Raw genomic sequence first — 23,854 nt, forward strand, 5'->3', positions numbered from 1 at the left:
TAAGGAATAAAGCTTCTATTTTAAGTACTGTTTTAACAATTTAAGACTTAAGTCTAGACTACAAACATGCTCAAAGACCTTTTAAGGCAGCCGAACACTGTACTTTGCTAGTGACAAAACATTGCTCTGCCACCTACTGAAGGCACATGAAGCACTCCTGCATCTTCAGGAAGTTGGCACACTTCCCAGGTGTACTTTGCAACTTGACAGAACAACAACTACTGTAATGAAGCATTAGAAGTACCAGAAGCACATAGGTAGAAATGTACTGTGGTGCCTTGGTGTTGACAGCTACTTAGCATAGACAGCAATTTGGATTGTAAAGTTTGATGAAATATGTCAAATAAAAGATGTGGCTAAATCCTCTCTTTATCAGTATTCATACTTAATCCAAAGGTAATCAGCAGTCTTAAACTGTACAAGGGGAAGCAAGAATTTAGGACCAAAATTTTAAAAAGGCACATGAAAAGCTGCAACTCCTTTGGCATATACTAAGGAGGCAAAACCTGAATATAAACTTGGTAATGCATATGTGAACTAGGTAACACAAGATCATCAGTGAGGCACACAAAAGTGGTATGTTTGACATGTTACCATTCATGACTCTGCATACAGATGACTAAACAATCTGCATGTATATTTATATAAAATAATAAAAGTCTTTTTAAAGTTATGCACTATCAAAGGAAAAACGGTATACTGGACAACCTTCTAAATTGGTTGTAGCAGTCTTGCTTTATGGAAGACAAAACATATTAATTTCAGCTCTACACTTCTGTAAAATCAAAAATACTTTAGTGATAAAATGTTGACATTGTGAGATACAGTTGTTATTATACTGCTCATGTACCCAATGTGCTTCTTGTGTTTTTATCACCCCTAAAAAGATGAGTACAAACCACAACTCTTTTTTTTTGTTTAAATTGAACAGGTCCTGCCAAGACGACAATACTGGAATTTGTACATCTTATTTATTATGCAAGGAGACGATAAGAAAAAAATATCCCAGACAAAAATAAAATAATGCTATATTTACTCAAATATGACTGACAGCCTTCACAGCCAATCAGTGGTGAGGGGAGAAGCCACCAAGCCCCTTTGGCCAGAGGCATGGCAGAGGCCTGCCAAACTCGGCCCGTGAAAATGACTGCCAGCCTGGGGTTCTGCCCGTAAAAGTGGCTGGCCAGCGCCTTGAGATGAGTAGACTGCCACTTATGGAGACTATATGCAAGTTACTACAGGTATGCTTCTTTCAAGATCAGTGTTTTCAAACTTGCCTCTCATTTGTGTGTTCAGACATAGCAGGGTCTGACAGTAAGGAGGGGGGGAAGTTGCTGTAGGGGGAAGGCAGAGGGCAAGGAGGCTACCTGATCCTCCACACCCATATTTCTTTTCCCTGCAGTAGCAGTGGGAAAGGGACAAATTCAAGGCAAACCTCCAATAGTTAGCTTCTATACCTGGAAAATTATAACAAATTTATAATTTTCCATATATAAAATCCAATTATTGGGAGGGTCATCTTATATTCTGAGTCAGCTTATATTTGAGTAAATAAGGTAATACTCTCCCCACCCCCTCTTTTTTTAAGAATATGAATTCATGTCCAATCTAGCCCTGAAAAAAATCTGATACCAGCACAGTAGCTTAAAAAGTGAAAAATAAAATAAAATGAAAAAATAAAAAAATAAAGCAACTAAATGAAGAAAAATGTTTATGGCAGGCTGTTTAAACATGTTCTTATTAATATTTTTTAATTTAAATGTTAAACTAATATCTTCAAAAAAAATCTCTCAACTGAACATGTACAATATCAAATCTTTAAGTGTGAAGGGCTCACTCAATTGATCTTTTAAAAATTTAAGTCACACACACAGAAAACCCCTTTTTGCATCAGATGTAAAAGTTAGCTATTGCAAATTCACAGAATTTAAACAGAGAAGAACCATTAGCTATCATGCAACATGAAGAGAAGGTTTATAGGGAGCAGGGCAAATCTCAGCCCGCTCTGACCAGGGCTAATTAATGCAGGTGAAGCTCTTTACTAATCTGCTATTCTTGCTTCTAGTATTTGAGTTATCTTGGGTATCTCTACTTGGTACTGCATTTGGCCACAAATACTTGCCCTAAATTTCACTCAGTTATCCCAATTACCTGAGTTCAGCTATTTTCAGCAGGCATGCCATAAATTAGCCCTGTGCCCTCAAAGTGCCCCTCCAATTCCCTTTTGCTGTCTGATCTGCTGCTCTGCCTTTTTCTCCCTGCTGTGCGCTCATTGCCTTCTGTTGCTCCAGTTTTTGCTCCCTGCCCTATCTGCTACTGTGCTACCTTCCACCTCACCCAATCTTCCTTATGATGCATACCAGCTGCCTGTGTCACTTGTTGCATCTGTGCCACAGGTTGGTCACCCTGAGGTAAAAATGTAGCTTCCAGGAAAGCAACCAGTTTTGATCTGAAGACATTAAGAGATAAGAATCCATTCCCTACTAGCTTGCTCCAACAGTTGATCACCCTGAATATTAATATCCTATTTCCAATTTGAACTTGCCCGACTGATATCCAGCCACTGGCTCTTATTATGTTTAATTTAGCAACAAAATCACAAGTTATTAATACCTGTTATTTCCTCCTCACAGGAGGTACCCCTACAACATAACCAATATTTTGATCTAACTAGTGCAAGCACCAAGTCTTTCCCTGTAAAACATTTCTCCATCTTTTAAGCCATTCTTGTGGCTTCCCCCCCGCATCCTCTTCAATCTTTTTCAACGTCCTTTATAAAGTGCAGATGGTAGGTAGTTTTCTATCAATCTCACTAATGTTGCATAGAGCAAAAAAATCTCCCCATAGGCATTTTTTGATATTTCAAAGGAACAGTATGATAAACTAGAAAAGAACCAAGTACAAAATCATTTTCTGTCATTTGCATGTGCAGCACTGTAAAGAGAAATACAACAAGGCTTAAAATACTATTTTTCAATTGTAGGGACTTGGACTTGTAACTAAGGTAAGCCTGAATCTTTACCAAGCTCAAACGCATAAAAGTGAATCATGTTCTTATTCTTGACAATTCAGAGATGAATCCAAAAATGCACCCATAGCTATGGAGGGCAGGTCCACTGAGATTTACTAAATGGAACAATCAGGGATGTATCCTCTGACATTCCTAAACCATAAGGAGTGGATGGCAGAGAGGTTATAACAGGGGGGTCTAGACATGCCCCACTTGCATATAAATCATGATGTACACATCAGAGGTCTAGCCAGGTGCCCAGTGAATCCACTTGTGGTTGATAAACCCAATTCAAGAGCGACACAGCTTGTTACCAGTTTCTCAGATCTGTGTGTTGTCTGAACTGGAGTCCAAGTTTACAGCAGATTTTTTCCTTCTTTCTCACTTTCCTTCCATCCTCTGGATCAAAGCTGCTTCAAGCTGAGTTGCACTCAAGGCCAGATGTTGTTTTGAGACTGGATGGTATTCTGCACACTCCTCCCATTCACATACTTCCACCCTAAAGCATCTATTAGTCAATATCTGACAGAACACTGGACCCAGTATGGAACTTATGTTCTTACCCTTACAGTAATAATTAGGTAGATCATAATGATTTCCAATTATACCCTGCTTAACCAGATAGTGTCCATCTGTTGGAAGAACAGCACATACAGCAAGTTGAGCTTTAACATACAGTTTTATGAGCGTGTTCAATCAGTAATGAATTTGTGATATTTCCTAAATACAGGAAGGGAATTAATTATTCTGTCACTTTAAGTAATGAGGTCCCACAGAGAGAACCTATTACATACCTCCACTCCACATCTAAGTCTTCACTCATGCTGGAGTCATCTTCAAGATTATTGTTCCCATCCAACATGAAGAATCCTGGGTGCACAAAATGGCTAACTGGGTCATTTTCCTCATCACTGCTACTTTCAATTTCTTCGTGGTACTGTAGCCAAGGAATCTCTCCTTCTTCCAAAGAGATCTGTTCCCTTTAGATAAATATTAGAAGATTAGTAATTAAAAAAAATATCATTACCAAATCATACTTAAGCAATGGAACATATATCTATTAATCTTAGGGGCTGCAAATCCACAGGCCTCAGAAGCAATTTTGCACAGGAATCTGAACCAAGTGATGCTTGCCAACTTCTGAGCCAATACATCTGAGCATAACCCAAGTCAAGCCCCTATGATATCTGTGCTCATGGAACTCGGTTCCCCAAAACCAAACAGAAATTCATTAACTTTACTGCACTATTTGTCAATTTCGTGTAGCCATTTGCAGTCTGCTCTGCCAGGACCTGAAATCTCACTACTATTTGGTATTACATTCTTTGTGCGTAGTGAAGTCACCACATTTACTCAAATCCAAGATGCAGCCACCTATCCCCTTGCACTTATCCTCCATAGATCTGGCTCTAGCCCCACTCTGGTCTGGGCAGTGGCATAATCGACAGGGGAGGGGATGCGGCCTCTCCAGCCGGCACCCCCAGGTGCCGGCTGGTTGGGGAAGCGCTGCCTGGAGAGGCCGCAGCACCTCCCACGTTTTGTGTGTGACCCACCTGCCAGGTTGTAGCTTTCTTTAGCCAGAAATTCTGGCTGCCCTCCTCCCGCAGCCAGTGTGTCATGCTACTAATCCCCCTGTGGAAGTGCCATGGGGTAGGCGGCAGGGCCCCGCACCCTGCCTGGATCATCCTGGGGGGTCACAAATGCAAGTGTTGACTCCCAGGCACCACAGACCCATGGTATGCTGCTGGATCTGGGGCACAAAGCACATAGTAGCTCTGGCTCCTGACCAGCCACACAGCAGCCCTGCAAGGAGCAAGGGTCAGGAGCCACTTGACTACCCTACCCCCTGTCCTCCCATCATTTGCCCTCCCAACTGATGCTTGCCCTATTGCAGCTATGAGGGCAATTAATTTAAGATGATCCTGCAATAGTTAGATTTTGTACATGGAAAAGTATAGCACATTTACAAATGTTCCATGAATAGAATCTAATTATTGGGCGGGTCATCTTAAATTTAAAATAATCTTAGAATTGGGTAAATATGATAATTGGGTCAGAGGGCATGCTCCTTGAACTGTCCCACTAAATGGCAGCATTTAGTGCACAAGAACCAAAAGATTGGCTTGTAAACATGAAGTAGAAAAAGCCAACTGAGCTGCCTAAATAACATTACTAAACTGTTCCAGTTCATTTGCTATTATGTCTACAATGCAAGTAGAGAGGGAAAGTTCTTTATTTTTATTTCAGATTTCTCCTGGGAAAGTTAGAGGCAAACGCTGTTCTATAACAGTGGTACTCTTGGCCTTGCAGGCCAAATGAATGCCATAGTGCCATACCTCCCGGGCCAGGAATGGGCTCTGCGCTGTCCTGCACATCAGACAGGATCAGGTGCCAAACAATGGAATCAGGTGCACAGGGCCATGCTATCTGCCCCTCACCAACTTTTCAGAATCACTGGGAGTCCCATGGGCTGGAAAGCACGATGCCAGGGCCCAGAGCTGGCCTGTGGACAAGGAATTGAGCACCCCTGTTCTATAGAATATGAATCCTAGCAAAAATGCTGATGGTTCCAAGGAAAAAAAAATTGTTTTGAAATTAAAAAAAACAAAAAACAAAAAAACCCCAGTATTTTAAAATCACATCCAAATTTTGTACTTCTGTACAGAAACAAAACTATGGAAAAAAGGACTCTTCTGGTTGTAAGCCTTTAGACTTTTTTTTTTTTTTTTTTTTATATACGAAATCTAGCTCCATGCTTCAAACCCAGTCATCATCCAAGATGTGAGGAGTTCAGGTCTGGGTGAAGCATCTTTCTTTTGCTTTGGGGCAGCAGGCTTGGGAGCACTGCCAAACCTCTGGGCCCTTGAGGCAAGTGAAGAAATCTGAACTGCCTTAGGTATACCAGAGCTATTATTATTAGGATGACCAAATGATGTTATGCTTTGCAAAACACCCTGGGGATTAGGGGAGTCAACACACAAGCATGAAAAAGCTTATGATTATTATTCAGATAAAGCAGCTCAATCCTGGGATATACCCAGTCCTGGATAACTTCTTAAGGATGAAGTCTTTGTCCCCATCTTTATTTCTAGAGATGTGTCTGCTTACAGCATTGCTTTTGCTTTGGATGCAATGCACATGAACCAAAAGAGACGTATCTGAAAGTCTTATGAGCCAGTTCAAAAGTGATGCTGTAAGCCAGGGGTGGGCAAGATGTGGCCCGTGGGCTGGATGTGGCCCACCAGGCCATTCTATCCAGCCCATGGGGCCCCTAAAAAATTTAGAAAATTAATATTTATCTGTCCCGGCTGCCTGTCGTGCCTCGATGGCTTACCAAAGCTCAGCCCTCGATGGCTTACCAAAACTCAGTAAGCAGCCCACCGCCCAAAATAATTGCCCACCCCTGCTCTAAGCTTATCTACTGACATAAAACAAAAGGTCCTGGGACAGTCCATCATTATCTGTACTAGTTGTCTAGAAACGTACTTCCAGAAGGAATCATTCTCCGCAGACTGCTCTGTACTCCAAACATGCATTCTTATCCCTCACTGGGCCCAGAAATTCTGAACTCAAGAGAACATGAAAATCCCAAACTAGCAGGGAAGAATCTGTGAGAACAACTCTGAATGGTAAAGAAAGGAAGGAGAACTCACTTATAAACATTTGCCAGGTCCTTCAACCATTTCTGGAAAGGCAGAGCGTGAAAGAGAAACATCACTAGCATTTATAAGGAATGCCTGGCCTTTGGGACATGCTGACTTTAACTAGTCCTGTGTACATTGGAACTTATTTCTCTTCCCATAGACTGGAGGTACTAAATCCAGGCCTAACAGGAGCAAGGGTAAGAAAGGAGGTAAACAAAACCAACAACTCTCCTCAGCATCTACTGTACTTCCAGAGATTACGCTATGGCAAGAAAAATCGCAGCAGCCACATCTGCAATAAAAAGAAGGTTATCCTTACTATTACGTGTTTGCCTTTCTGCTTCCATTTTTGCAGCATTCTGGCACACTTACCAGTGTATAGGGAAGTGTTTGGAAAGGAGATGGGATCTCCTGCTAATTGCTGGAGGGAATTGCTTCCTCTTTCCTCTCTGCTTATTAACTTTAAGGGAGGGGCTGCCATTGCCTACCCCCTCCCTAGGGGTACAGGGTTTAGAATACATGTAACTCTTCTTCTTTCCCCTTCTTTCCAGCCCTGCACACAGAGTTGAGAGCAGTAGGGCTATAGACTTCCCCTGCTAGTGGAAATAACTAATTTTTTTCCTAAGTTAAAGGAGCCCTTCAATCCCATGCTTTGTTTGTCTTTCAAGTCGCAGCCCATGATGACCCTGACTTTTCTATGCTTAGGATCAGGGAATAAACAAAAGGTAGTTGTCCTTAAAAAACTACTATAAATATGAAAATGTGAGTTTTACTTCTGCTGCTCTGCAAGAAACATGCCTTCTTGATAATGTAGTGCTCAGAATAGAATCACATGACTTAAGTCTCAAAAAACTGAAGCCACAAGCAATTCCTTTTTCAACTGTTTTTATGGTGTAGGTGGAGAAAACAAGCCATTAGCTATATTTTTCTTCCAATTAGAAAAAGTCCAAATGCTTCATGAAGATGAATCATACAAATCTCAGCAGTTGTTTGTAACAGATCATTACCATGGCTCTGATACTTCATCTGGTGTGAAAAAGATGTATTGAACAGACCAACTCTAATAAGACAATGGGTCTTTTGTAGTTGTATTTAACACTCACAACTGAACAACAGGATAAATTTAGACACTGATGTGATGTAAAGCAATTTCAGATGGCAAGTTTACTAACTAGAGTTCTTGCACTTTGCTGGCTGCAAGCCATTTCCTGCAGTACAAAGAACTCTAATTTTTTCAGGAAAGAAAGCTAGTCTAAAAAACATTAAGTATGTTCAAATAATTCTTCTATTTCATGTAGCAAACAGAGAAAATACTATACCCTGAGGAATACAAGGTTATACTTCAATAAGGTTTGTTGATGCTACAAACCACAAGAGTGAAATCTGAGTGGCTAGAATGATAGTAAAAAAAGAAAAGAAAAAAAGAAAAAGAAAAGAAAACAAAGAAAGAAATCCGTAGAGAGGAACCTACATAGCCTTTTACTCATTAGATAACTAAATGTACAGTCCAGAAAAGTGTCCCTGGTAAAATTACTTTTTTAAAAATCCATTTCCTTTTGCATTACATAGTCAATGACCTCTCAAGTGCTGTGTTAAATACTTATTGATCTTCCCACTGTGACATACAGTGCAACTCAATGAAATGCCCGTGTCATAGTAGGTCTCAAAGTTTTGACAAAGATGTAGAATGTTAAGTTACAAGGAACACAACAGCAGTTCATATTTTACTGGAGCTTTTTATTAAGGTTTTAATGGATTTTAGACAAAAACGTAAGCATCCTTGTCCCCCTTGCCAATTCCAAATCCCAGACTTCTCTTTCACTCATTACCTTAATTTTCTGGTTAATAGAAAGTCATAAAGAAGTTGGAGAACATTAAAACATTGTATTATAAAAGTTGTTTTATTGTTTCTTAGTTATATTCCACATTTGGTACAATATTATTTCCTTTCTCTGAATGCAGAGCAAGTAAGTATCTGTTATTACCAAATCTGTCTTTATCATCTACTCCTAATTTCCAGATTGCCTTACAGTTTGGTTCCTCCTTCTTATGTTTTTGCTACTCTTTCAATTTTTTTGGAAGAAAATTTGATCATGGGTGAATTTATATTAACTACCCATGTAAAGGCAAAAGTTTACAGACAAATTCTTGTGCAACACTGGACAGTCATATAATGGAGCTCCAAAAAAATTAAGTCAGATCATGCTACTTGAAGACTGCTCCACGCACAACAAACTTTTTAGGACTCTCTCACTTTAACAACATATGTTTCACCACTGTGATATATGCAGCTCTATAAATCAGCTTGAGAACTGCTGAGTTAGAATATTTTTAATTACACTTAGACTGTCAACAGAAAAGCAAAGTTATTTATTCATGTTTTAGAATACTGTTATTTTCTTTAAAAGATTCAGATAGTACTACCTATTTCATTGGCAGCCATTGGTCTCAGAAGTCCATGGAGACTGCACCTTTGGTGGGTTACTGGATACCACCACAGCTTCTCGAGTGGCTGAGGAGTCTGATGCATGACAAGTTGCACATAAAAACTAGGTTGAGCTTGTACTAGCATGCTGAGTACTGTTTTGTCTTGCCTGCCTCTGATGCCTCTTCTCTAGTTATGCTTGAGAAGTTATGCTACCTGTAGTAGACAATGTTTATTAGCAGAACTACCTGAGCTGTACTGTCAACTGCCCATATACAGGCATTCAAAAATCAGTGCCTAAATACAGACATAAATGACAAGTCAGTGTTGTGCTTAGAGTATCAGCAGCTTGTCAGGAAAAGAAAATGACCAACCAGAAATTCCCTATATCTTTTAAAGGGAAGATTTTTTTTTCTATATATGCTGCACTTCTGAAATAGATTTACTGTGTACTATTAACAGACCTTGCTGTTATGTGACAGACCAAAAGCTTTTGCTTTCTTATAAAAATGAGAGGAGTTTACTCTTCATGACAACTTGATTTTTAAACAGAGCCATGGTTATTGTTTGATATAAAACTTTTCCTCCTCCATTCATGAAATACCTTAATTAAGCGGACTTTAGCCATTTTTTTCTACTCCCTTAGGAAAATACCAAGTATCTTGAGAAGTCAAAGGCTTTACGTTTTCATAACTTAAACTTTATTTTAGGCCAAAATCTTCAAGGGTTTAAAGTGGTAATAAAAAACAACATACGCGCAAAGGCCAAATACATACCAATTAATGTTTCACATTTATTTCACCCAGCAAGTAATATATCTGATTTCCAAATCATATCACTATGGTTACAGTTGCAAAGATAGGAACAATCTTGTGCCTGGACTGAAATGTATGTAATGTTTTAAGATGCAATTTTTTCACAAATTTGTGAAAAAACATTACATATGAAATACGGGGGAAAAGCATAATGGAACAGGCTTGTGCTGAAAAGCAGAGAGCACCTGAGAATAGGAAAAACCAGGGAAGGAAGGCATGACTGCTGCTGTTTAATAAAAACGTCTCTAGATAAATTGAGAAACTGACTCACAGGGCACTGTATCTAAATCCTCATAAACACAACATTTCTAAGCTTAGTATTGGGTACAGGTTAATGCGTTCACTGCTATGACTGCAGGAAAAATAGACAATGATAAGTTCAGTGATCATTAAAAGAAGAGAAGTGAGAGGAATTGTACAGAAGTGTGGAAATAGATTTATACAAGACCGTTTCTAAAAGCTGTAGAAATATGGTAAAGAGAAGGAGAGACAACAATGAATATGGCCAAAGACTAGATAAATCGTCTCTCGCTACGTTAGATGAATTTACCCACTCTACCAAATCATCTCTCTTTTTTTTCTTTTTTGGCTTATATGATTTTAGTAATTCTGTAATTGTACTAGAGTACTGATATCTACTATTAGAAGTCAACAGTCACCCAAAGTTCATTTGTATGACTCACCATGATTATTTCCTAGTCTAAATATAGGCCAATACTGTATTGTTTCTAATACAATTGGGAGACGATTGTAAATCTGAAGTAAATGCTGAACTCATTTGAAATAATATTATATATCTACAAACACAATTGGGCATACATCCTCTTAATACCAACTTTCTACTTGGAGAAAAAAAAATCATTGCTGAAGAAAAAAAACAACATTCTGAAATAATAAAAAAAACATACCCTCCTTGCAAACAGAATTCTGGGTTCTCTTCTTCTAAGCCACTACTGTTGCTCTGCACTTCAGGTTCATGTTCTTCTCTGCCTGGAAGAGTCTCCCAGCTCTCATCACTGGAGGACTGGTCTTTTTCTGTAGTAGCGAAGTAGGAGGGTAAAGAGGCAGACCATTCCCCATCACTGCATTCAGAGCTGCGATTAAGACAAGTCAATGTTACACTTAGAGTATCAACAGCTCAGCAGGAAAAGAAAATGACCAGAAATTTATTATTTCCTATTTCTTTTAAAGGGAAGATATTTTTTTCCTATATATGCTGTACTTCTGAAATAAATTTATTTGTGTACTATTAACAGATCTTGCTGTTATGTGACAGACCCCAAAAGCTTTTGCTTTCTTATAAAAATAAGAGGCATTTACTTTTCATGATAACTTGATTTTTAAACAGAGCCATGGTTATTGTTTAGTATGACTTTTTCTCCTTCATCTTATGTGAAGTCCATGAAATACCTTAGGAAAGCTGACCCCTGCCATTTTTTTCTACTCCCTTAGGAAGATAACAAGGATCTTGAGAGAGGCCAAATGCATAAGTGAATGGTGAAGGCCTCATCTCTGAATATGCAAGGCTTTATAAACTTGGGCAAGGAACCTGTTGGCAGGGGGAGGGGAATGCCCCACACTCCAAATTTGCTTGATATGCAATTTTGAGGTTCCCACTGAAAATATTTGTCCGAGAAGACAAAGTAAAAGGTAAGAAAAATGAAAGTATTGAAGATTAATTGGTGCATTGGTCCAAAAGACCAAATAGAAAGTCTGCTTAAGAACAAGGTGAAGAATTATGAAATTTAGCCTTTAATCATTAGACCAAACAGTAAGGTACAGGAAAATGTCTGGCTGGATGCCACTCTTATGACCTAAGCTTCAACATAACAGGAGTATTAACTGATTATTTAGAACTAGGGTACAGAACTTATCAAACAGCACTCTAAGATATAGCTCTTAGATCTTTTGTTAACAAGAAGAAAGAACATATCAAAGCGAAAATAATTGTGTATGTTACTCAAAGAGATACAGGGAACTTTAATGGACAGACAAACAAAAGAATCATTGGTTGGATGAGCAGATAACATATATGACTGTAAATAGTCCTGGGACTTCTACTGTTCAAAAGTTTTAATTTGATAGTCTTTATGAAACCTGTATGTCAAATGTGATACCTTCCAACTCACAAGAGGAGACTTTTCTTTCCATCTCACAGTAAAAATACAAGCTGAAAAGATTTGCTGAAAAGTGTTTAACCAAATAAAAGCATCTTTGGAAGGCCACATTTCAAATGAAAGATGAAGGAAAAGTTGCATGAACTGTAAATGTATTTATTTCTCCCTTTGAAAAAGGATTTACAGTTTTATTACTCTCTTGGATTATTCTGACACAATAACAGTAAATAAAACCTGTCCAATAAGAGCTTTCAGCCACATTAACTGCTATTTTGGATTAGTTCATAAATACCTTTGAGAGCCATCTGATCTACACAGGAAAAGATACTTGCAGGTAACAGGAGTTTTTGTGATGTGATATCCATAAGCATAGTTTCACTGGGAATGTGCCATGTATCTCAAGCATTGCAGCTCATAGACTTTTCTGCCTTACCTTTATCCACATAGTACACTTCGTAACCACTTCTTCATGCATAGTGCTAAACATGTAAAGAGGACTGCACACTTCTTGCTACTCAGTTGCTTCAGACAGGGGTGGCCAACATTTAGAAAATTTACATTTAACTGCCCCGGCTGCCTGTCATGTGGCCCTCGATGGCTTGCCAAAACTCAGTAAGCAGTCCTCTGCCTGAAATAATTGCCTGCCCCTGCTTCAGAGGGATATGGACTATAAATAAAATACCCCTCAGAAGAAAAATTATTCTACCAGCAGATGGAGTTCTCTCTCCTTTGAGGACTTGTTCACGTGTGCACTCTCACTGTGGGCGACTCCAAGCACACTGCCTAGGATTTAGAAACCCACTTCCTGGTAAGCAGCAGCCGCAGCATTAGCCTTAAAGACTTCCACAAGAGTAAAGATATGTACAGTGCTGCATGCAGCTTCAGAAGATGCCCAGTTCTGGTGGAATGAACTCTGACAACTAAAAGTGGGTCCATCTTGTGCTCTCATAGCTCATTTGAACCCTTTAATCTGATCAGATTCTCAGCCGAGGCATGGGTGGAGGGGGAGAAGGCACCTTTGGTTTTCTTGCTTAAAAAGGCAAACAGCTGAAGAGGCTTCCTGAAAGGCTTATCCTATACCAGTACAGGGACAAGGTTCTCCATGTCAAGTGCTTATAGTGCCTCAAACTCTAGAGGAGGAAGGCTCTAGGAAAATACATCAACAGCTTGATTTGTTGGCCCAATTAAACCTTAAATGGCAAACTTAGGTAAGGAATTTTGGACAAGTAACAGCTCTGTGACAATTAATGTTGCCACCTCTATCCTGCCACCAAACTTCAGGACCCACTGGGGAGCCTCATAGGTTGGGTGACATGATCTCATGAGCCAGATCACACCACACCAACATGTGGGGTCAATCTGCAGCCAGATCCAGCATGCAAGTCTAAACCAGCGGGCTGGACTGCACCAGTGGACCTACCCCACATGCCACCCCACAATATATAAGGCTTGCATACCAGCCCCGTGCCACTTACCTGGCCCATGGGGCTGGACAGGTTGAGCACCACCGACATAAAAGATAGTTATTGATTTCCCACTCATGAAGCAAGGGTGCATGCACACTAAGTCTGTCCATTGATATTCTGGAGCCCTGGAAGATGCACCATTAAAAGGTGCATCTTAGGGCTGACAACTTTTCCTCACACGTCCCTTTTTGGCTGATATCAAACTGACTACACTGTCCTGTCATGCTCTCCATACCACTCCCAAATCCAGAGCATTCAGATTAAAACTTTGCCTCTGACAGGCAAAAGAACTCTTTTCCTTGAAGGCAACTGACAAATTCTTGCCACAGCGGTTACTGACTACTTAGAGGGGAGGAATAGGGCTTCCTTGCATATATTGGATAGGAAGGATCTGATCAGCAGATAATTTACCTTCATAGCCAGGGAACATCTTCCTAAGAAACATACTGACCATAACCATGACTGCATGTCTAGTATACAGGATCACAAAGATATGAGAGACTATGTGGCCTAGAACGGACACAGTAATCCTCACCAGTGTCGTTCAGTGAAGCTGCAATGTGGGTAGGGTAAAGCCTAGAACAGGCCCAACAGCAGATGAACTCTGGCCAGAAGGGAGCCCAGGGTAACTCCTATGAACTCCAGTCCCTGAACAGACAACAGGGTTGGTTTCTATATGGTCTCTACGAGACTCAGTGCTTGAAGCAAACACCTAGACCTATTTTGTTGAAAACTGCTTGGATATGAGGCACACAGCAATTTATGGTACGATTAACATGCAAGCTGTGCCATAAATGCAATGCCTGCCATGGGTCTAAAATGCAGTTGCTGAACAGTCCCAGACACTGGAGTCATAGGCATATGAGAATAAATGAAGTTTTCAGACCTCATGGTCTGTGAAAATATGAACCAAATAAACATTAAAAGAAGTCTAATAAAAAGAACCTAACTGTTTAAAGTCTTATGATTTCTGTGGTCCACTAAATGTTTGGGGTTGCCAATATTGCAATCTCTTAACAGTTCTAAATACTTTTATTTTACACTGTGTTTAATCCAAATCAGTCAATATTAAATTAAGATGCGAGACATACAAAATGAACAATTACAGAATATTTATCCACGTTTTAGGACGTCAGTCCCAGAGATATTTCAATTTTAAGACTGTAAGCTGAAATGCCTAGAGGCTAGTCATATGCATAAACTAAACCTAACTGAACCAACTACAGAGTTTATCTTAAAGGGTTTTTGTGTTTGAAATACTGAGAGGCTTCAGGAGCGTTTAAATCTGGCTATATTTAATGTTTTGATTTGTGAAGAGAATGTAATGATTTATTTAAATTAGGCAGTAATTTTATCCATGCTTGAAATAAATTGAAGCTATTGTGTGTTGCAATACTAAAAAGAAGACAAGAAATTTGCATGCAATCTATATCTTGAAGCATAAATATTTTCTCTATCTTACCAGTTTTATACTTTGACCAGTGTAAGGCATGGTTTTTTCAAGCACAAAACCTATAGCAGTTGAGAAAGAAATTCTGGTGTTTTATCATATGGAACAGGACTTGCTAAAATCTAAATCTGAACTGATAATACTTTGCATTTTACAGTCCTCTATAAAAATACCATTAAGAATATACTGTACTAAAACTCCGGCTATCTTCCTCTCTAAACTCTTATCTCACTTTTCCATGTATCACTAGCTAAAAGTAACAAATTTTAGAAGAAATTCACTTTTATTTATATAGAAATTTTAGTGCAACTACATCATTTCTAATAGTGATAGATGTATGTATTCAAGTTGTCCCAAAGTTGTCTCTAAGTTTACACAGATATTTTCTGTTTAAAAATAATGTTCAAAAGTTCACACTTTACAGGGCTGCCCATTTCAGCTCATCACAGTCAGACTTTTTGATACCCAAAGTATAAGAATTAAGGAAAAAGGCTAGTGCCCACACAGGATTCCTTCTTACGTTATGCTATCATCATAATAGCCAAGCACCTCTTGTAGGGGAGAAAGCAAGACTGTAATGTCACCCATTTCTGCAAGCTAGCCATCTGAAAGGTGTGTTTGAAAGGTTCTGAATATGAAGTTGGAGGCTGCCTGTCATGATATCCATGCTCTCTTTAAAATCCTTTTATCGTGTATGGGTATGAAATTTTAGAAACCCTGAAACATGCAAATTTTTCAAGATATTTTTTCCGCTTAAAGAATTTTCCAGGGTAGAGTCACATGCACTTTACTAATTTACAAGGATAAGTCTGTAGATGAGTCAAAACTTTTATATATAGTACATTTTCTACTACAGCATTTGTAGGTTTGCTTGGCTTTTTTTTTTAATCTGTGTGTCCTATTCAGTGGTTTCTTTTATTTCCACCATTACAGTGCAGAGTACACACAAGCATATGGCCCATATTTTTCTTACCTGCCACTCTACAGCAAAGCAATAGGCTGCATCATGGGAGCCAATGCTTAAATTGTAAAGTGCAGTTTCTCCTCATTTAACATCTGGTAGCAACAGAGGAAAAAAAGCAAGGTTTTACAGCAATAAACCCCTAGAATACATACCTGTTAATGAGTATACCCTCATGTTCACAATCCTTTTCAGTCCATTTTTTTAAATTTAAAGGCTTCAACTTTTGAATTTGTTTTGTTTTTGAAGGTTGGTTATTTTTAATAACATGGTCAATTTTTCTTTTATAGCAAGAACTTCTTGCAGTACTGGCCTTAATAGTTTATGCAGAAAATTTTTCATACTCTAAACATCACTTAAGTGATGGAAATAAACCAGTTTAATAGGTCTCATGTAAGCATAAATAAAGTCCCTATCAGCCTGATTTTTCTATGAGTCTACCAAAAACTAAAGAGGAAAAACTTTGTTAGTAGATGCACAGGATGAGGAGATATGTTTCTAATCTGTAACCTATCCTGTTCTTACTGAAGAACTGACACCCCTAAACCAACCCTACTGGGCTGCACCAGGCAGTAGCAGGGAAGGGAAAAGTTCAAGTTACTGTTTTCTTCCCACTTGGGCAATAATTTTAAATAGTATCTGGAAAAGAGCTTCTAGAATACGTAGATTCAAGGTCATGGGAACAGAAATACTTAAGCATTTTTACAGGACTTCCCATAACATGAGCCTGACCATGGCTCTTAAGACAATTCCTAAACATGGTAAAGACAGTAGTATACCACTGCATTGACCACGTATGTTTTGCAACTTAATTAAAAAGTGTTGGGGAAAAAAAGTTTCAGACCCAGCTAAAGGCCCAGGTTTGAAGCCCTTTCTCACATCATTAAGTTCTTATCCAGAGAGTCCAACTTATTTCAAATCGGATTTCTCATCAATAAGTGCTCATCAAATTAAAAGGTGCTTCATTTAAACAATAAAAAGTTCAGTTTGATGCTCGAGAGGCAATGAAAAACGGTGGGAGGGTGAATTATACCATATGTGTTCCTTGCCCTCAGTCACTTATGGCCCTAATCCAGCTCTCAAATTTGTGTTCATGATTATACAGGGCCATTTTCTATTCTGTACCACACTTTTCAGTAAGAATTCTACAACTGCTTGTAGAGACAAGACGGAATTATGTCTTTCTGTGAAAAAGTAGTTAAGGGCCAAAAGATGAAGGGATGTTATCCCTAACAGATGTATGCAATTTTTATAGAAAATAATACAGCCTGCTCAAGAATACTTCTCTCCCAGTCAAAAAACCCATTGCTCCCTAAACAACCCAGCTGAAGCAACTAGATGAAACCGCCAAAGTGAAGGTGAATGAATTTACCCTCTTTTCACCAGCCCTTCAAGTAAAATGATCTTTGAACTGTAGGCAGTTTGCCTCTAAAAAGCTTGGCCACCTATTTAAGTTTATATTCTGATGGGCACTTTAAGAAGCTTGGCTTGGATCCCTTGGAAAGGGAAGAATTATGCACGCGAGTATGGATGACCTGGGAACTTTGCTATATTAAAGTCACACTGATTAAGGCAAATCCAATGTCCCATTATTGCAGGGTTTTTGTATTAGTATTTTTTATAAACCAACCGCCTCAACCCCTGCCAATCCAAAGGCTGAATAACTACTTTAAGACTGTTTTTAAGATCATACTTTCTTAAGCATTTAGAATAATTCTTCTTTTTGATACTATACCTGCTTTTTTTTTTGCTTACCTAGGGCTAATTCTTCTATCTATATTAATTAAAATTCCAGTGAGGATTATAAAAACCAGTAAATTAAAATTGTGAATTTATCTCTCATTGTGAAAATTAAAAAAAGAAAGTATTTTATGGATTTAAAAACTTAACATTTCATTCATGATGCAAGGGTATTACATAAGGCAGGTTTCCATCCTATACTAATCACTAGTTTGCTGTTGTCAGAGGATACACAAAGCAGACTGCATCATGAAAAATGAAAAACAAAAGTTCCAGATGCTAACAAGTTTCACTTTGCTGCTGGGCACAAACACTCCTTGGAAGTCATAAAAGAAATAGGAAAACTTTTAAAAACAATACAGGCTGCTTACTACAGAAAGTTGCCAAAAAATCTCTTTAAATTCCATTAACCCACTCCAATTTCCAGCATCTTTACAATTTCTGCACAGAAATCTCAGACAAGAGAGTTGTTTAATACACAAGAAGGTCAAGGATAATTTAAATTTCTTGTAACTTGTTTTATATGATCATTCCTGCCTCCCCACAAACTTTTTTTATTTTTAGATATTGCATCTTCATGTTAGTTGCTAGTTATTCAGGTCAGTACATTATTTTACAAAGTAAGATGTGACATTAACACTCAAGCATGCATGCACAGAGAGTAAAACCTTACCTGTCTTCATCTTTGTTGGAGCCAGATAAATGTCTGTTGCAATCTTCAAACTCATCCCAGAAAGTGCTATCATCTAATATATTTTTTCTTTCTTGAACAGTTACATTTTTTATTAGATCACTTTTTGTTTTCTTTTGAGCACCTTCATAGTCCTTTGGGTCAAAGAATATACTGGAATTCATTTTTTCTTTGCCATTTCGCAAGGCACAATCTCCACTGCCTGGCTGGACTTCAACAATCTCACTCCGCCTTCTAGTACTACGTTTCTCTTCATCATCACTAGTAACTAGCAGCTTCTTTCTATCCAACTGGTTAGTAGCATTCTGTTTTCTAACTTTAGGCCTCACAACCAGCTCAGGTGAATTTCCTTGTTCAGTCTTACCATCATTGGCATTTGATTCATTACAAGTTCCTATAGGGGTTCCGATTACAACATCTGCTACAGTTTTTCTTTGTTGCGTTTCAAAACTAGCACTACTTAAGTTATTTTTTAGGGCAGCTTCATCTGCAGAGGTCTTTTCAAGTGTCCTGTTGTTTTGATGGGCAAGGTCTGAATCTATGCTAGAACGCCTCATAAAAGGCACTGATTCTAGTTCTACCAAACCTTCTCTAGATGTATTCTGGTTAAAAGTAGACAATCGTGACTGCAGACCATCCGAGGACTCTACCCCTTTCTCTAACTCAGAAATCATGCTATCAGGACTTTCTTGAAGTGTTTCTGCTTCCTTTTTTGTCAAAGAAACACCAACTTGATCATCATCATTGTCTTCTCCATCACTACTATCTGGCTCATAAGAGTCAATATTTACAAAAGCAATTCCATTTTGACCGTTCAGATCATTACTCTCGCCAGAAATAGAATCTGAGCAATCTTCTGACTTTTCATCAAGATTTACACTGCTCCCTGAGGTTTGGTCATCTTCCACATTGTAACAAACTGGAGAAAATGGCAAGTCATTTGTTGCAATAGTTTGGCTCAATATAGTTCGACAAACAGGAACTTCAGATCCAATGCTTTCTATCAAAGGTTCATCTGATAAAGCAGAACAAACTGGAACCAACGGACTGGAACCTTCATAAAAATTGCAAAGAATATATTGAAGTGATTGAATCTGCATTTACATATTCTTTTTAACAATACTCATGAACAAGCTGGCAATTGACTGGAATTACAGTGCAACTAGATGATCAGACAGTTACCACAGGCATTCATTATCAGCTAATACATTAATAGTTCCACCTTTTAAAACTGAGCCCAAAGATGGCAATGAGATTTTTTTCCCCAACAAATATTATATTAGACTACTCATATACTAACTGGGTAAACAGCACTTATTCCCATGGTTTAGAAAAGACTACATTATGGCATTTTATAACAGAATAGCTTGTACCTGCAATATACAACGCAAGTCTTGATTTATAAAGGAAAAATTAATATGAAAAACAAATGCAGAAGCTCCACTTGGCAACAGTGAGTCCCACCCAATTAGGTTTGATGGACTCTTCTGAAAATAACATGATAATGAATATGAAGACAATTTTCAGACTCTGAAAACTGCTGGCAAACTTTTAAATAAAGAAAATTATTACATAGGATTAGCTTTGAAGTTAAAGCTGGCTATAAAACTTCAAAAGCATGCACATTTCTGTATGACCTTGATAAATGCACATGCAAACTAGAGTTTGAACTTGCACAGACAGTCCTCAACTTGCACATTCATGCACTTAAATTTAATTGCTGTTAAAGGCACAGAAAGCTTTATGTATATGAGATACAATGGTTTCAGATAAAGAATGAGATAAGCATGGGTGAACAGATATGTATCAGAGAATATATATGTGCTTAAAGAAGAGCTAGTAGTGAAAAGTCCTGCACAATAGGGACAGATGCAGGGGGAAAGAAATATTTGGCTAAATGAATGTTAATGTTCAAAAGCAAATAATTCAAATATATTTGTAGTGAGGAAACTGCTTAAGAAACATTTGACTTGTGCAAATTTTGTACTTGTATTTCCTTGTATTAGAAGTGGCCACTACCTATGATGGTTCTCAGTCTTTTTAGATCCAAAGCACCCCTCCATAACTTCTCTGAATCTAGCATCACCGCAACGTAGAATCACTGCTGAACTGTCCCAGCTTACCTCAGTGGTTCTCAGCTGGGGCCCTGCTGCCACCGCTGTCAAATGAAAACTTCCCCGTGCACCTCATGTGGAATCAGATCAAAGAGCAACTGCAGCAGGAGTCCAGCTAGACTCTGCACAACATGAGTAGGACAATTTTACTTGGCTGCAGCACCCAGGCCACAGAACCCCTAAAAAACGGTCTCACGGCATATTGGGGTGCCATAACAACCCAGCTAAGACACCACATGGTAGCTCAATATTTGGATTTAAAATGAACTTATTAGGCTTATCTGAACAGTTACTGCATGCCAGAAATAAGTTAAGTGATAACACTCATTTCTGAAACAGAAGGCTGTGGACTGATATTTCCCACATGAGGATTATGTATGCTACCACTGGAGTACTAGGCATTCACTGTAATGTTAGAGGAGGCTCTTTACCTAACATTAAACTGAAGTCCTTTCAATCCATGTTGTGGCTGTTCAGATAGACAAGGATACCCCGGAAGTAGCAGGGAATGCCTTCCAATGTTTTGGTCAGGTTTTTCCTCAATATAAAAGGGGAATTAATTTACAAATATTCAAGCTAGGGCATCTGGGAAGAAATATACCAAATACACAAATATTTGATGAATGAGAGAAAACTGGAAAATAGTCATGGCAAAAAAGACAGAGAGATAATATGACACAACATTATTAGATATAAGTTGGCAAGGAAACAATATTAAGAAGAAAAAATATTCAGTAGATTTCATGGCTGTATAAAGCAGAGGAATAAGCATGGACGAAGACAGTATATATTCCCCAATTATGTATTTCTTGTAAAAACCTGAAAATGGAAATACATAGAATTGTACTATAAAAAAAACAACAAAAAACAGAGACAAAACTAGAGGTATTTGAGGGGATAAACTGAAAAAAAAACCCAAAGAGAGTCAGGGTCTAGCCCTCACTTGAGGCATACACTAGCTAATGATGCAAATGAGGTAAATATCTGAACATAATTGAGCACTAACTTTTGCAAGATGTAAACAAAGAGAAATAATGGAATAGCTCAGCATTATAAAAACCTTCAAGAATAACAGAAGGAAATTTAGTGTCAACTGACAGCTAGGGAGAGCATAAAGAAAGGTTTCCAAAAAGTGAAAACTTTTAGCTGGTCAAATAATTTCCCAAGGGAAGAAACAGAATGTACTAGATGGAATTTAAAAATCTAGACTGTTAAAAAAACCCACTAGCAGATGCATAACAGGTACCAATCTTGCACTTGAAAGGAAATATATATATTATCTAATAGGTCATTATGAATTTCTACACTGAGTTATTTTAACTGCACTCTAACTTTGTAAACAACTAATATAATTGGAAAAAAAACCCACCTAAGAGAACTGAATAATTATGATGCTATGGAATTATTAAAACTGAAATACAGATGGAATTTTAGTCTTTAAATATTCACATGTGGTTAAATTAATTCTCAATATAGCTCCACCAAGGTAGATGGAATTGCACCACAGAAAAATGTGTTGTTCAGTGGTATGTAAAATATTTTGTCTTCTGGTTATGTTATGAGAAAACATATAAACACAAGGTATTTTCTTTCCAAGTGGAAATTATGCAAGAGTTTGCAGCTGGTAAGATATGGCAAGATATTTATCATAATATATTTACGATTCAAATGATAATATTTAGCTAGATTTTATAAACTAATTCAGTGTAGTCCAACTTTATTCTATGACGTGAATTTAAACATTTTAAAAGACAAACTAGTTTTAATTAAACTAGTTTTAATTAAACTGCTGTGAAAGACGGGAAATATGGTTGTATTCATATAATTTAACATATTTTGTATATTCCCACCTCCCTCTTCTCCCACAGAAAGCATCTCAGTTTGGAATTACATGGCACGCACATAAAGACTCCTCTTTTGGAACATCATCTAATTCTAATCCTTCACATTCTTCATTGTGCTGGTTCACATTTCTGTCTTGATTGGTCAAAGATGGTCTAAAACTGACATAAGCATGTCTTCTTCCATATCTTCTGCCTGTAATAGTCTGATATCCTCCTGCTGGTTTGGGCCAAGCAGGTTTACCAGCCTCTTGACCCATTGCTGTAAGGAAAAAAAAAAAAACAAACCAGAAACTAGAATTAGATTAAATAGAAGTGAAGGGAAAACAAATCCTTGCAAGTTTCTATTTTTTTCACCATTTTTATAAGCCAGAACTGTTTTTTTCATAGAATTGGTTTCCCCTAAATTTCCCATTTTTCCTCATTAAGGCCTCATCTTCCATAGATAAAGAACCTAGGCCTGCAAAGAATTAGCTCTACTGTAATTTATAGCGCAGTCCAGTTGAAAACAGGAATATGACACACAAATTTGCTGTATTCCTGATCCCTATCATTCCTCATATCTTTCATGTCTCTGAATGATGAGGCCATGAATCATTATTGTAAGCCTCTAAAAAAATCAGACTTCAGTTGACAAAATTGTCCAAAGCACTATTAAATTAAGCCCCATTTTTTCACAACAGTCTAAGCATATTAGGCTCTTTCAGATCTGCATACTTTCATGTACTGCACACTGAGTTCAAAAGTTACAGTAGCTCACCAGCCACAAGGAAAGAAAATATACTGCCAATAAACATAATGACAATTTTGTCTTAAATACACACTAAGAAAAAGAATGCAAGGACACCTGCACTTTGTATGTGGCATTTCTTAAATAGCACTGAATTAAAAACAGTGGTTCTGTGAAGCAGCTGTTTCAAAAAGAAAGTGATTTTTATCCGAACTGATAAGACAAAACACAGCAGAAAGTTACAAAACCCTGCTTACTCCACTCTACCAGGTCAGAAGACTGGCATTTATCCATAAATTTCTATTAACATATTCCCTGTTTTCTATAATTTGTAGTCTCCCAATCCCCATAACTTTATGTGCAGAATTAAAAAATAGAGCAAGAAGAACATTTTACTCTTCTTCCTTGAAAGCCACGCATTGCTGCTAACAGGTCTGATATATGGCACAAACTTCTGTTTGTGATTAATCTCATTAACGGTGGTATTCTCCCTTTCCATCCCATAGGATGAAGGAGTGATGTAGGGTCAGTCTGCCGGCCTGATCCACTGTGGGGTTGGAACGTACTGCACCCCGCTAAGCATGACCCTGAGTGGAAGCCCAACCCATGAACTAGAACTGACTCTGATACAAGCCTGCACGCTGGCTCAATCAGGCACATGGGGCCATGTCATCTGGACTACGGGACACTCCGTGAGTCCAGAGATTTGGTAGCAGCATTAATTACCACAGCTCTGGGAGTAATTAATCCCAATACTGTTACCCTGCCACCAAATTTCTGGACCTATATTGAGCCCCACAGGTCGGATGGCTCTGAGAGCAGGAGGTTGAACACCACCGCTATACAAGTT

At 38.2% G+C, this 23,854-nt stretch overlaps 1 protein-coding gene across 2 annotated transcripts in view; it reads right to left on the minus strand.

Annotated features, from left to right (window-relative positions):
* Window positions 1-23,854, minus strand: part of PJA2 (praja ring finger ubiquitin ligase 2) — an 87,345-nt gene that overhangs the window by 19,643 nt on the left and 43,848 nt on the right. For both annotated transcript variants that reach the window (XM_090038360.1, XM_090038359.1), the window contains 4 exons: window positions 22,336-22,536; window positions 18,302-19,373; window positions 10,803-10,988; window positions 3,805-3,990 (listed from right to left, as the gene is read on the minus strand). In XM_090038360.1, coding sequence (XP_089894486.1) covers window positions 3,805-3,990; window positions 10,803-10,988; window positions 18,302-19,373; window positions 22,336-22,534 — 1,643 coding nt within the window. In that variant the 5' untranslated portion in view covers window positions 22,535-22,536. The remainder of the gene's footprint in view (window positions 1-3,804; window positions 3,991-10,802; window positions 10,989-18,301; window positions 19,374-22,335; window positions 22,537-23,854) is intronic.

Source organism: Crocodylus siamensis, chromosome 3 (genome assembly GCF_052110815.1).
Source record: "Crocodylus siamensis isolate JL-2025a chromosome 3, ASM5211081v1, whole genome shotgun sequence".
NCBI lineage: Eukaryota > Metazoa > Chordata > Crocodylia > Crocodylidae > Crocodylus > Crocodylus siamensis.